We start from the raw sequence: 15,074 nt of genomic DNA, 5'->3' as shown, positions 1-15,074 counted from the left end.
CTAATGCAATTGGGTAGAGTCAACATGGTTTTAAGAAAAGGAAATGGTATTTGAAAAATTTATTGGCGTACTTTGAGGATATAACACGGAGGGTGGATTTTTTAAAATTCTGTCATGGGATGTGGGCGTCGCTGGCTATGCCAGCATTTATTGCCCATCCCTAATTGCCCTTGAGAAGGTGGTGGTGAGCTGCCTTCTTGAACCGTTGCAGTCCATGTGGGGTAAGGAGACCCACTGTGCTGTTAGGAAAGGAGTTCCAGGATTTTGACCCAGCAACAGTGAAGGAACGGCGATTATAGTTCCAAATCTGGATGGTGTGTGACTTGAAGGGGAACTTGCAGGTGGTGGTGTTCCCATGCATTTGCTGCCCTTGTCCTAGTTGGTAGAGGTCGCGGGTTTGGAAGGTGCTATTTAAGGAGCCTTGGTGCATTGCTGCAGTGCATCTTGTAGATGGTACACTGCTGCCACTGTACGTCGGTGGTGGAGGAAGTGAATGTTTGTAGATGGGGTGCCAATCAAGTGGGCTGCTTTGTCCTGGATGCTGTCAAGCTTCTTGAGTGTTGTTGGAGCTGCACCCATCCAGGCAAATGGAGAGTATTCCATCACACTCCTGACTTGTGCCTTGTAGATGGTAGACAGGCTTTGGGGAGTCAGGAGGTGAGTTGCTCGCTTCAGGATTCCTAGCCTTTGACCTGCTCTTGTAGCCACAGTATTTATATGGCTACTCTAGTTCAGTTTCTGGTCAATGGTAACCCCTAGGATGTTGATAGTGGGGGATTCAGCGATGGTAATGCTGTTGAATGTCAAGGGGAGGTGGTTAGATTCTCTCTTGTTGGAGATGGTCATTGCCTAGCACTTGTGTGGCACGAATGTTACTTGCCACTTAACAGCTCAAGCCTGGATATTGTCCAGGTCTTGCTGCATTTCTACATGGACTGCTGCAGTATCTGAGGAGTCGCAAATGGTGCTGAACATTGTTCAATCATCAGCGAACATCCCCACTTCTGACTTTATTATTGAAGGAAGGTCATTGATGAAGCAGCTGAAGATGGTTGGGCCTTGGACACTACCCTGAGGAACACCTGCAGTGATGTCCTGGAGCTCAGATGATTGACCTCCAACAACCACAACCATCTCCCTTTGCGCTAGGTATGTCTCCAGCCAGCGGAGGTTTTCCCCCTGATTCCCATTGACTTCTGTTTTGCTCAGGCTCCTTGATGCTATAATCAGTCAAATGCTGCCTTGATGTAAAGGGCAGTAACTCTCACCTCACCTCGAGTTCAGCTCTTTTGTCCATGTTTGAACCAAGGCTATAATGAGGTCAGGAGCTGTGTGGCCCTGGTGGAACCCAAACTGAGTATCACTGAGCATTATATTGCTAAGCAAGTGCCACTTGATAGATGATAGATACCGCAATAGATGTAGTATATTTGGATTTCCAAAAGGCATTCAGTGAGGTGCCACATAAAAGGTTACTACACAAGCGAAGAGCTCATGGTTTGGGGGGTAATATATTAGCATGGATAGAGGATTGGCTAACATACAGGAAACAGAGAATTGGGATAAATGGGGCATTTTCAGGTTGGCAAACTGTAACTAGTGGAGTGCCACAGGGATCAGTGCTGAGGCATTAAGTATTTGTGATCTACATTAATGATTTGGATGAAGGTACCGAGTGTATTGTAGCCAAATTTGCTGACGATATAAAGATAGGTAAGAAAGCAAGTTTGTAAGGAGGACACAATTTACAAAGAGATATAGTTAGGTTAAGTGAATGGGCAAAAATTTGGTAGATGGAGTATAATATGGGAAAATATAAGGTTCCCACTTTGGTGGGAAGAATAGAAATGCAGAATCTTACTTACATGGAGAGAGACTGCAGAATGCTGCAGTACAGAGGGATCTGGGTGTCTGTACCTGAATCACAAAAAGTCAGTATGCAGGTTCAGCAAGTAATTAGGAAGGTAAATGGAATGTTGGCATTTATTGCAAGTGGGATGGATCATAAAAGTAGAGAAGTCTTGCTACAGTTGCAGAGGGCACTTGTGAGACCGCACCTAGAGTACTGTTTACAGTTTTGGTCTCCTTACTTAAGGAGGGATATACTTGCATTGGAAACAGTTCAGAGAAGGTTCACTAGGCTGATTTCTGGTATGAAGGGGTTGTCTGATGAGGAAAGGTTGAGCAGGTTGGGCCTATACTCATTGGAGTTTAGAAGAATGAGAGGTGATCTTATTGAAAAGTATAAGATTCTGAGGGGGCTTGAAAGGGTAGATGCTGAGAGGATGTGTCCCTCGTGGGTGAATCTAGAACTAGGGGGCAAAGTTTCAAAATAAGGGGTCTCCCTTTTAAGACGGAGATGAGGAGGAATTTCTTCTCGGAGAGTCATTAATCTTTGGAATTCTCTTCCCCAAAAGAGCAGTGGATGCTGGGTCATTGATTATATTCAAGGCTGACCGAGATAGATTTTGATCTACAAGGGAGGTAAGGGTTATGGGGCCAGGCAGGAAAGTGGCGTTAAAGTCACAGTCAGATCAGCTATGATCTTATTGAGTAACGGAGCAGACCTGTGGGGCTGAACTACCTAGGCCTGATCCTACTTCTTATGTTATGTAGGCTAGGTTAGATAATCTGGGGTTGTTCTACTTGGAGCAAAGAAGATTGAGAGGAGATTTGATAGAGGTGTACAAGATTATGACAGGATTAGATAAGTTAGACAAGTAAAAACTGTTCCCATTAACTAATGGTGCAAGGACTAGGGACACAGATTGAAGGTTTTGGGCAGGGGGAATGTGAGGAAGCACTTTTTTATGTAGTGAGTGGTAATGACATCGAGCACGCTGCCCAAGAGGGGGGTGGTGGGGGTGGGGGGAAGCAGAAACACATTATGATTTCAAAAGAAATTGGATGGGCACTTGAAGGAAATAAACTTGCAGGTTAGGGGGAAATCGGGCAGGGGAGTGGGACTAACTGGATTGCTCCACGGAGAGCTGGCATGGACTCGATGGGCCGAATGGCCTCCTCCTTTACCGTAAACGACTCAATGCTGTATCTCCTTCTATGCTGTATCATTCTATGATTCTATACAAGGGCCATCTGATGTGGGAAAGCATAGTATGCTAATTAATTTTCGATTTCTTGTTAAGACATGTTATACTGATTGAATGATATAAGTGAGTCTGATCATAAATGTTGTCGTATGTTCACTTACAGCCTGAGAAATAAAACAGTTCATTGTGCCATTCTGACCTCATCTCATTTGAGTGTAAATAGTCTGTCTATTAAGAGGTAGAGATGGGCAATCAATGCTGACCTACCCAGCAATGCCCACATCTCATGAATGAATAAAAAAAAGTGTCACACTTGTGAAGGGTGTACACAAAAGACACAGTATCCAATTCATGTGTCAAGGCAGTGCATTGTTGCATCCCCTGGGTTACACTTAGTTATAAATAGATATTGGTCTGTATAAGCCAACTTTGCAATGTAGCAACAGCGGATGTACTTACAGGAATGATTGGTGTCACAGAAATGCCGGAAATACACAACAGGAATCAAAATCTGTAATGGGAGGCGGTGTGGGGGGTGGGGGGGGGGGGGGGGGTGGATGCTGTCTCTTTAGTATGGCTTCATGTTCCTGCTGATCCTAATGCTCACATTGGTTCAACATTCCTTTGAGCTGATTTCAGTGCATGTGAAAATCTGACAGTTTCCGTAAATAGCATCCCATACACAATTCAGTTCTGATGAAAGGTCACTGACCCGAAACGTTAACTTTGTTGCTGTCTCTACAGATGCTGCCAGACCTGCTGAGTATTTCCAGAACTCTTTTTTAATTTCAGATTTCCAGCATCTGCAGTATTTTGCTTTTATTTATCCCGTACACAATGCCAGCTTTTCACATCCACTTTTGCATTTCGGAACCCAACCAAGATCAATGTCAAAAAGGTGCTCAGTAATTAGCAACGCAGGGTCTTTCTGTCTGAATGCCCAGAAGCAGAGAATCCTCTTCATCGGGGTTATTTGAAGGAGAAGAATGTTTTTGTTAGGAAACTTAAGGGTATCTTTTTGAAACTTGGTCATGAAGTGATGAAATAATGCAACAATTTCTGACACAAATGGTTAAACAAGAGAAATCCAAATATTAAAATACATTTCTTTCATGAAACAGGAAGTATTTTATATACAACTCAGTAAGCTAATGTCATTCCTTTTGTAGGCGATTGTAATTGTTGTCACAGTTGCCTTTGTGCAGGTAAGATATATTCCCATTAATTCAGTAGAAATCTTTGTGAAATTAATGACTTAAAATCTTGCTGTGTTGCCTCGTAACAATTTTTTTTTTTCAGGAGTACCGTTCTGAGAAGTCTCTGCAAGAATTAGGCAAACTAATTCCTCCAGAATGTAACTGGTGGGTGCTACCTCCGAATATTTTCATAAAAAGTGTGGCAGCAATCCTCACCTGTCAGATCATGCATAGATCGGGGATCTTCTAGGAGCTGCTGACACTCCACTGTCATAACTCTGTTAAAGTGTAAATGGTGGGCTGAAATTTACCAGCACCCAGCATTGGGGATCGTGGCAGGGGGGCCCGGAGAATACTTCCAGGAGAGGTCCGCCACAGGCTCAACGCTGGGAAGGCTACGCTGCATTTTACGGGGTTGGTGAGGCCTCCAGGTGGCCCCGCCTTGCTGCTTGGTGGCAGAGCTTTAATTTCAATATTTAAATAAATGTCAAAGCATGCAAAAACACCTACCTTGTCCTGATGGCTGTCCCACGCCAATATTCCGAATGGTGGCCGGAATTCCCACCCCATCAGATTTCCGTTCAGAGATCCGAGGCATGACACTGGTGGGGAGGGGGGAGGAGTGAAATTTTCAGGGTTGGGGGGAGCAGGGGAAACAGTTTCTATTGGCTGAGGGGATGGTGGGAAGGGGTTGAGGGGCAAAGGTAATGAAGTTCGGGGAGGAAAGCTTGGGTTGGGAAGAAAAGTTTTTGTGGTGGGATAGGTGCAAAACTGAAGTGTGTAGTCATTGGGGGTGGGTGGGAGAGGGGCTTCCAGCTTTTACTTAATTTTTTTAATCTTACTTAGAAATGGGTTTCTCTTTAAAAATTTAAATTCAACTAAAGGGCTTGAGCCCTTTAAAAATGGCGCCAGCCCCTGCGCGGTGGCGCCGGACGCCATTGTCGGGGTTAAAGCACACGCCCCCTCTACGATAATAAAAGCAAAATACTGCGGATGCTGGAAATCTGAAACAAAAACAAGAAATGCTGGAATCACTCAGCAGGTCTGGCAGCATCTGTGGAAAGAGAAGCAGAGTTAACGTTTCGGGTCAGTGACCCTTCTTCGGAACTGACAAATATTAGAAAAGTCACAGATTATAAACAAGTGAGGTGGGGGTTGGGCAAGAGATAACAAAGGAGAAGGTGCAGATTGGACCAGGCCACATAGCTGACCAAAAGGTCACAGAGCAAAGGCAAACAATATGTTAATGGTGTGTTGAAAGACAAAGCATTAGTACAGATTAGGTGTGAATATACTGAATATTGAACAGCAGCAAGTGCAAACCTGAAGAAAAACAACCTGAAAAAAACAGTGGGTAAGCAAACTGAACAAACTAAGATGAAATGAAATAAATGCAAAAAAAGATTGTCAAAAATGTAAAAAGGAATGTAAAAAAAAAGGAAGAAAAAATAACTAAAAATGACTAAAAATGAAAGTAAAGTGGGGGCTGTCATGCTCTGAAATTATTGAACTCAATGTTCAGTCCGGCAGGCTGTAGTGTGCCTAATCGGTAGATGAGATGCTGTTCCTCGAGCTTGCGTTGATGTTCACTGGAACACTGCAGCAATCCCAGGACAGAGATGTGAGCATGAGAGCAGGGGGGAGTGTTGAAATGGCAAGCAACCGGAAGCTCAGGGTCCTGCTTGCGGACTGAGCGGAGATGTTCCGCAAAGCGGTCACCCAGTCTGCGCTTGGTCTCCCCAATGTAGAGGAGACCACACTGTGAGCAGCGAATACAGTATACTACATTGAAAGAAGTACAAGTAAATCGCTGCTTCACCTGAAAGGAGTGTTTGGGGCCTGGGATAGTGAGGAGAGAGGAGGTAAATGGGCAGGTATTACACCTCCTGCGATTGCAAGGGAAGGTGCCCTGGGATGGGGACGAGGTGGTGGGGGTAATGGAGGAGTGGACCAGGGTGTCGCGGAGGGAACGATCCCTTCGGAATGCTGACAGGGGAAGGGAGGGGAAGATGCGACTGGTAGTGGCATCACGCTGGAGGTGGCGAAAATGGCGGAGGAATATTTGTCAGTTCCGAAGAAGGGTCACTGACCCGAAACATTAACTCTGCTTCTCGCCCCCTCTATGACATCAGGGGCGGGCATGTCGGCCCCTCCATGCTGATGAGCTGCCACATGAAACATCATGGCGGCTTCGCGACACCTAGAACAGCACCGAGCTACTAAAATTCAACCCGGTGATTCTTTTGCACATTCCGATGTAATTATGACCACATTTCAGGAGCAGATGCAAGGAAATTCTTGGCCATAATCTCTCAACGAGCAGGAACAAAGAAACATGAAAGTGACAAAATGGTTTTATGATGCTGAATCATTTATATTGCAAAAGATGCGCCCGAATATTAGTATGTCTATCTTCTCATTTGTAGTATTCGTGAAGGTAAACTGGAGCACCTGCTAGCAAGGGAACTTGTGCTTGGTGACACTCTATGCATTTCAGTTGGTGATCGAGTCCCTGCAGATATCAGACTTTTTGAGGTTTGTTTTATTTTATGTTCTTGCTATTCTTGCAGATTTGCAAATCAGCAAGATATCAACAGTTTATTAACTGATCTATAATTTGGATTGATGATTAATAAATACATTTTCTGAACAGTACTATCGAGTGAAAATAATGGTAAATAAGACACTGTCCTTCTGCAAATTTATAGAGAACTATGGGAAAATTTTGGTGCAGATGCTGTAATGATGGCTGTTGACCTCGTAATATGGGACTGAGAAGAGTACACTGCTGTTCCTAGTATTTACCTAGTTTTTTTTTGGATCAGTGTATTAGGAATAGATACAGGATTGTTACTAGCAAAAGTGCTGACATATGATGAAGTAGATCTTGAAGATGGGTTATATACATGGCCAGTCGAATGGTCAGATGTTGGACTGTATTTTAAGGAGACCTTGACGTCGGAATCTGTAGTGGCGGAGGTGGTGGGTGGGGGAAGGTCAGATGGTAAAGGTAAATGTTTTGGGGCGGGGGGGGAAGGGCAAATAATTAATTTAATTGTTATTGGGGGATGGGAGAGGGGCAAAGGAGATGTATTTATTTTAGTTCATTTAATCTTTCTTTAAATATTTAAATTTTCCAGGAGAGCTGACAGCCCTTTAAAAAATAACATCAGTGCCTGTGCATAGGCAGCTGACGCCATTGCCGGGGACAGACAGCTTGCACCTCCACCTGTTTGGGGGGCGGGGTGGCGGCCCGCCCAAGCTATTTAAATGAGCCGCCGCGCTTGGAATCGCGGCAGCTTTTGGCGTGCGGCCCATATGGGTGGGCCACCATTTTTATCGCCATTCAGCCTGTTTCTGAAGCTTTCAATCCATGTGGTTCTAGGTTCAGATCTTACGAATACTATTGTGCGTACAGTTTAAATTTTATTTTCCAGTGTGTATTCAGAACAAACATTATTTAATTATGCCTGCTTAAGGCTGCGAGTACACTGAGTGTATCACTACAAACATCAGCTCTTTAGTTTGCTTAGTTCTAATTTTGAGTCTGCTGTTTACAAATTAGCTTTTCTTTAAGAGTATAAAGGAAACGATTGTTCCTCTCCCAGCTACAAGTACAGCTTAATGGGCCCATGGAACTATGTTTGCTTGTTTGTTGTACAAGGTAATAGACCGAAATCAGAACAGATAGTTTTATGGTCATTTTCACAAAGTCCATGTCTTTTCTTTACCCCTCCCCCCCACCACTAAAAAAAAATCTCAAGAGCTTCAAAGAAGTTTGAAATGAGGGGTTTGCCCACCTTTTTTAAATTTAAAATCTATTCTGCAGCCCACACTGAGTTTGCTAAGTTCCTGACATCTTGCATGTTGACAGCTGAAACCTGGTATCAGTTGAGTGCCATGTAGCCAAATCTTCTCAGGTGTGAGTGCATTCTCCATGTAAATGTTCGTGTGAAAGACTAAAGTGGATGACGGATGTGTTCCTGTCAATCATAAGACAGTAATCCATTTGAGGTTTTAAGGTGATCAATTTCCCTGGTGCAGCATAGATAAAGTGCTTTGTGTTTGTTGTCTAAATTTCAAATGAGTTTACTGCCGAGTATTATATGGTGGATTTTCCTTATTCTTTTCTGTTGTGGATAGAAACATGTTGAATCAGTTGTGTTTTTAGTGCTCATTATGCTGGTAAATGGGTTGCATGACTTTGAATCTCAATTTTCCTTACATTTGTAAAATTGCAGTATGAGCAGCTTGTTATTTAATGGTACAGAGGCCATTTTAAAGGGTTTGACTTTAGTGTATTCTAAAATCCGAATATGTACTGATATATTTACATTTACTTAAAAAATCCTTTCCAAAGCCAGGGAAGTTGAAAAGGATTTCTTCAAAAATTAAAAAAATACCTATTCTCATTTTCCTCATCCTCTTCCCCCTTACTTGAAGTTTACTAATTATATACTTAATGCATGTTATGATGGCTCCAATAGTACACTGAGTTCATGTTGCCCCTTACATAGTCATAAAATAGTACAGCACTGAAGGAGGTCATTTGGCCCATTGTGTCTGCACTGGCCCTTTTGAAGAGCAATCCAGTTAGTCCTACTCCCCTGCTCTTTCCCCTTATCCCTGCAATTTGTTTCTCCAATTAACATTTGATGGCTATGAATCTGTTTCTGCCACCCTATTATGCAGTGAATTCCAAATCACTCATTGCATAAAGAGGTTTTTTTTCCTTATGTCACCTCTGGTTCTTTTGCCAAACTACTTAAATCTGTGTCCTCTGATTTTGGGCCCTTCAGCATTTGGAAGTAATTTCTCTTTCTTTACTCTATCTAACCCCTTCATGATTTTAAGCACCTCTAATTCCCAACAAAACAAATTCATAAGTTAAGCTGATGGTGATGTATTGGAGTAGGGATTTGAAAGATTTTGGGGGCGGTGGGGGGAACTGGGGAGAAAGGGATGAGCAAAGAACCAGAGAGAGGTGAAATGAAAGGGGACATGGCTAAGTGAAAGGAAGGGGAGGAGATGGGAGAGAAGAGCTTAAGAAAGGTTCAGAGAAGTACAAAAAAAAAAGTGAGATTGAAGTAATGCGCTTGAGTCCTGAGTGGCAGCCAAAATGCATACACGGATGGACACACCGAAATGGTAATTGCAGCGTAAATGCATAATTAATGAAATGTTTTATGGTTTTATTTAGAAACTTGTGTTATGACCAGGTGAGAAAGAGGAATAGGGGTTCCTTTCAGCCTTCACCTGGTCTGATTGTAACAGGGTTTAATTGTAAACACACCGTGTTTTTTTAGCTCCCCCTTGGTGAATCCTTGTTCACTGCTTTCCAATTATAAGACAAAGAAACCAGCACAAGCAGGCTTTCCCAGGTTTAAAGAAGAAAAGTTGAAATTTAATAAACTTAAACTCTAATTTGGTTAACACCTATGGATACACAATGTGCCCCACGCTAGCATGCATATGCAATACACACATGCAAATAGAGACAGAAAAGAGCAGAAGAAAAATAAAGTGAAAAAGTTTGAAGCATTATCTGAAGAGTTGTTGTTACAGTTCTTCGAGCTCACTGTAGAGTCCTTAATTGTAGGTAGATCTTGCTTTTCGTTGGGGCCCAGTATTGTTCTTAAACCTTGTTCGCTGTAGGAGACTTTTCTCTCTTGGTCTTCATGTGTCCTCAGTGGATTCAGAGGCTTGAGAAAGAGATGGGGGCAGACAGAAGAGAGATCTTCTAAGTCCAGGAGCAAACAGCGTTCTTCCCAAAACTGTTTGTACAAATTCAAAAAATTCAGGTTGCCCAGCGGGTTAGTCATGTGACTAGATGGTTTGACCATGTCCATTTGTGTATTCGGCCATCTTAGCAATCAGCCTGGAATGCGAGCTCCCTGACCTTCAACGTCTAGTGATCAAAAGTCCATTGTGGGTTGAATGTGTCAGGGGATGGCTGCTTTGGCCTTCCAAACACTGTCTATTAATATGCAAATGTCTTTTCCAGCCACGGCTGATCTGTTTAACAAGTCCACTCCAGTAACAGTTTAAAAATCAATGTTCATGACAAAATTAATGAGCTTCATTCTTGGCAGGTTGGGACCTAGGATGACGCCTCCACACCCAGTGGAATGAAATGAGATTTGAGAAAAGGCACATTTCATTAAAAGGGTTGAGAGAAAAAATGTAAGATACAGAAAAAAACATGCATTTCTCTCATTCATTCCCATTCATTCATAAATCCTAAAACGTATTACAGCCTGTCTTTTCTTGGTGCCAGTGCTGCTTTAATTGCACTCATTTGGCATCCCAATAAACATGTGTTTTTTGGGGGCAAATTTCTCTTCCATTTGCACATTTCTCTTCCATTTGCACATTTCCATGGCTACCTAGGGTCTTTGTTCCTGCTGAGGTAATTTTTTTTAAAAGTCTGTAGTGGGCGGGTCTATCCTGAACACTCTTTCAGTGCTTTGCTGAGTCATGCAAAGGCTTATGAGTTCAGCGGTTGCGTGGTTTACTTTTTTTTTCTGACTGGGGGAGGATTCTTTGCTGATCTCCCCTTTTCCCCAGAGGACACTTCTGCCTGCAAGTATTTGTGCAGTCTCTAGTTCGAATAGGTGAGGCATCACCCTCACTGGTTCTCTGCCCCCTAGAGGTCTTCATTTCTGCAGGTTCCTGTAAATGCTGTTAGATACTCTGGTGGGGTGCTTCTAGTGTCTGCATTTATGTAGGAGGATGTGGGGTCTAACTTTTCACATTTTTTGGGGTTGGCTGACTGAACAGTAGGGGTTTTCATCCAGGATTCCTCCCAGACTTCCTTTAACCTGCCCTCTTGGTCACTTTTTCCCCTTCCCTGTCTAACCTTTGGCGGGGGGTTCCTTACAGTTCACCAGCCCTCTGCTAGAGGGTTCTCCTAATGCCTGTACAGGACTTAAGGGTACAGGTTGCACTGTAGGTTGGTGTTTGCCCTCAACCTGGCACAGATAGCAACTCCTGCAGTACTCCACCACATCTTTGTGGAGTTTTGGCCAGTCAAACTGCTGTCTTATGCGGTCTTTGATCTTTCGTATACTGGCATGTACAGCCACTGTAGTCTCGTGGGCCCTTCTTAATATTTCTCTCTGGTACCTCTGTGGCACCACTAACCGGTGAATTACTGTCCACTCCTTGCTTTCAGGTCTGTGAGGAGAACTCCATTTCCTCATCAGTACCTCATTCTTTAAATAGTAGCAATCAGGGACTCCCTCTGCTTCACTTTCAGACTGGGCAGCCTGTGCTAACTCTCGCAATACTGGGTGGGCTCGCTAAGCCTCAGCAAGGGAAAATCCATTTAATTCATTCCCTGGGTTTCCTAACTTTCCAATGAACGTCTCGGACAGGCAGACCTCATGGTCATCTGCCTGCAGTGTCAATGCAGTCTCCTCCTGGGGAGCTGGTTTGATTATGGCCTGATCTACTACAGATTCAGGGAAACTGCAGGGGTCCGTCTCCCGCCACTGCCATGTCTCTCTGACCTCCTGCAGTCTTTCTTTCACTACTGGGGGGGGCTACCACCTTCAACCCACCAGATCATTACCTAGGAGCAAGTCAACCCTGTCCATAGGCAAACTAGGGACAATCCCTACGGTCACTGGTCCCAAAACTAGGTCACACTCCAGGTGCACCCGGTGTACAGGTACAGGCATACACTGCCCTCCAATACCATTCCCCAGCATTTTGGTGTTCCTGCACACTCTGTGGGAAAGGTCAGGCCTTTTCCCAGTAAAAGGGATCTCGTGGTCCCTGTGTCCCTGAGAATCACTGTGGGCTCGCTTGCCCCACTCAAGGGGTATGGGGTTAACCTCCCTTCAGACACAAAACCCTGATAACCCTCAGGAACCCTATTAAGTTTTCCTGAACTTGCAGCAGTAGACTTCCTGGGTCTCACTCTTACTGCAGTTAAAGCCACAGCTTGTTCTGCTGTGCTTTCGATCAGATTCCTTTCTTCACTGAGTGGAGGTGCCCTGATTAACCTTACAGGTTTTCCCTTTAGTTTCCAGCAGTCAGCTCTTAAATGCCCTGCTTTATTACAATAGAAGCACAAGGGTTTTCAGGTCTGACTCTTGCTCACAGCACCTTCCTTTTTGGCTAGAGGAAGGCCCCCTGTGTTTCCTGCTTTCCTTTCTCTATCCGGACTGCTTATGCTCCTCTCACCTTAAATAAGGAGACCAGTACTGCACACAGTACTCCAGATGTGATCTCACCAATGCCCTGTATAGCTGAAGCAAAACCTCCCTACTTTTGTATTCAATTCCTCTCGCAATAAAGGATACCATTCTTTTAGCTTTCCTAATTACATGCAGCACCTGCATGCTAACCTTTTGTGATTCATGCACGAGGACACCCAGATCCTTCTGCATCTCAGAGCTCTGTAATCTCTCACCATTTAGATAATATGCTTCTTTTTTATTCTTCCTGCCAAAGTGGACAATTTTCCACTTTCCCACATTATACTCCATTTGTCAGGTCTTTGCCCACTCACTTAACCTATCTATATCCCTTTGTAGCCTCCTTATGTCCTCTTCACAGGTTACTTTCCCACCTACCTTTGTGTCATCAGCAAATTTAGCAACCATACCTTTGGACCCTTCCTCTAAATCATTTATATAAATTGTAAAAAGTTGAGGCCCAAGCTCAGATCCCTGTGGCACACCACTCATTACATCTTGCCAACCAGAAAATGACCCATTTATGCCTACTCTCTCTTTCCTGTTTGCTAGCCAATCTTCTATCCATGCCAATATGTTACCCCTACACCATGAGCTTTTATTTTCTGCAATAACCTTTGAGTTGGCACCTTATCAAATGTCTTCTGGAAATCTAAGTGCAATACATCCACCGGTTCCCCTTAATCCACAGCACATGTAACTCCCTCAAAGAACTCCAATAAATTGGTTAAACATGATTTCCCTTTCACAAAACTATGTTGACTCTGCCTGATTACCTTGAATTTTTCTAAATGCCCTGCTATAACGTCTTTAATAATAGCTTCTAACATGATCCCACACTGCTCAGCCATTTTCCTCAACTCCTCCATAGTCAGTGCTTTTAACTTATTCCAAGTTACTTCACCCTGGCTTGGAGAGCTACTAGCTTCACTTGCAGACATGTTAGTATTCAAGCACATACAACCACAAGAAAACCTGTATTGAAATCTTGCTTTTTTTTTTGCTTGGGAACAATTTGGCTTCCCATTTCCAATTTCTCTCGTTTGTCTGTGGGTCAATTTCGGACACTAGCACCCAAATTTCTGTTACAACCAACTGAGAAATAGGGCTAGGGTTCCCTTTCAGCCTTCACCTGGCCTTACTGTAACAGGGATTGATTTTAAATGCACTGCTTTTTTTTAGCTCCCCCTTGGTGAATCCTTGTTCACCGCTTTCCAATTATAAGACAAATAAACCAGCACAAACAGGCTTTCTCAGGTTTAAAGAAGAAAAGTTGAAATTTATTAAAGATAAACTTAAAACTCTAATTTGGTTGATGCCTACGGATACACGACATGCCCATGCTAACATGCATATGCAACACACATGCAAATAGAGACAGAAAAGAGCAGAAGGAAAATAAAGTGCAAAAGTTTGAGGCAATATCTGAAGAGTTGTTATGGTTCTTCGAGCTCACTGTAGAGTCCTTGATTGTCGGCAGATCTTGCTTTTCATTGGGGCCCATTCTTATTAAACCTTGTTCGCTGTAGGAGACTTTTCTCTCTTGGGGTTCATATGTCTTCAGTGGATTCAGAGGCTTGTTAGAAAGAGATGGGAGCAGACAGGAGAGAGATCTTCTCAGTCCAGGAGCAAACAGACTTCTGCCCAAATTGTTTATACAAATTCAAAAAAACTCAGGTTGCCCAGAAGGTTTGTTATGTGACTAGATGGTTTGACCATGTCCGTTTGTGTATTCGGCCATCTTAGCAGTCCAACCAGGAATGCGAGTTCCCCCACCTTCAACGTCTGGTGATAAAAAGTCCATTGTGGCTTGAATGTGTCAGGGGATGGCTGCTTTGTTCTTTCAAACACTGTCTGTTAATATGCAAATGTCTTTTCCAGCCACGGCTGATCTGTTTAACAAGACCACTCCAGTAACAGTTTAAAAATGAATGTTCATGACAAAATTAATGTGCCTCATTCTTGACAGGTGGGGGCCCAGCATGACACTTGGTAGGAATTTAATTTACAGTTACCACCTTTTTGAAGCTACAGTATAAGGTGCATAATGCAGTGTTACAGATATGTGCTTCAACTATTGATTTCAGTTTCTGTTTGTGCACAAGTATTTTTGTACAAATAGCAATCTCCAACTAATTGTGAAAATGTCACACTTTGTTTCCATCTGTAAATTCAAATTGACTAGTTTATTGTTTTTAAATTAGGCTGTTGATCTATTGATTGATGAATCAAGTTTCACAGGGGAGTCAGAAGCTTGTAACAAAAGTGCTGCAACCTTGTCAGAAGCTGGGGATTTAACTTCTCTTAAAAACATTGCATTCATGGGAACCCTGGTACGACATGGTAATGGAAAGGTATCTGCTTTATTAAATTATTATTTTATAATACTAAATTGCAAATTTATGCACAAGGAGCATTAAAAGGTCATGAGATATTGTACTATTGGTAAATTTTTAATTTTGTTTTCTGTTCCTCTAATTTATTTTCCACTTCCATTTTTAACTTGTAACTTCATTTGCTGTGTTTACTTTTGATCCAAGAGTGAGTGGGTAGACAGCTGCTCGCAAGCTTCTTTTGTGCTTATGAACTAGTCCCTCAGAATGCACAAACCCCATGCTGATTTA

At 43.0% G+C, this 15,074-nt stretch overlaps 1 protein-coding gene across 1 annotated transcript in view; it reads left to right on the top strand.

The window, feature by feature from the left end:
* Positions 1–15,074, top strand: part of LOC137378766 (calcium-transporting ATPase type 2C member 2-like) — a 113,594-nt gene that overhangs the window by 36,953 nt on the left and 61,567 nt on the right. Inside the window, exons 5-8 of the mRNA XM_068049151.1 lie at positions 4,220–4,255; positions 4,350–4,411; positions 6,673–6,781; positions 14,655–14,804. Coding sequence (XP_067905252.1) covers positions 4,220–4,255; positions 4,350–4,411; positions 6,673–6,781; positions 14,655–14,804 — 357 coding nt within the window. The remainder of the gene's footprint in view (positions 1–4,219; positions 4,256–4,349; positions 4,412–6,672; positions 6,782–14,654; positions 14,805–15,074) is intronic.

The sequence above is a fragment of the Heterodontus francisci genome, chromosome 17 (assembly GCF_036365525.1).
Source record: "Heterodontus francisci isolate sHetFra1 chromosome 17, sHetFra1.hap1, whole genome shotgun sequence".
Lineage (NCBI taxonomy): Eukaryota > Metazoa > Chordata > Chondrichthyes > Heterodontiformes > Heterodontidae > Heterodontus > Heterodontus francisci.
The sequence above is the reverse complement of the archived record's forward strand: the minus strand, read 5'-3'. Positions and strand labels throughout refer to the sequence as shown.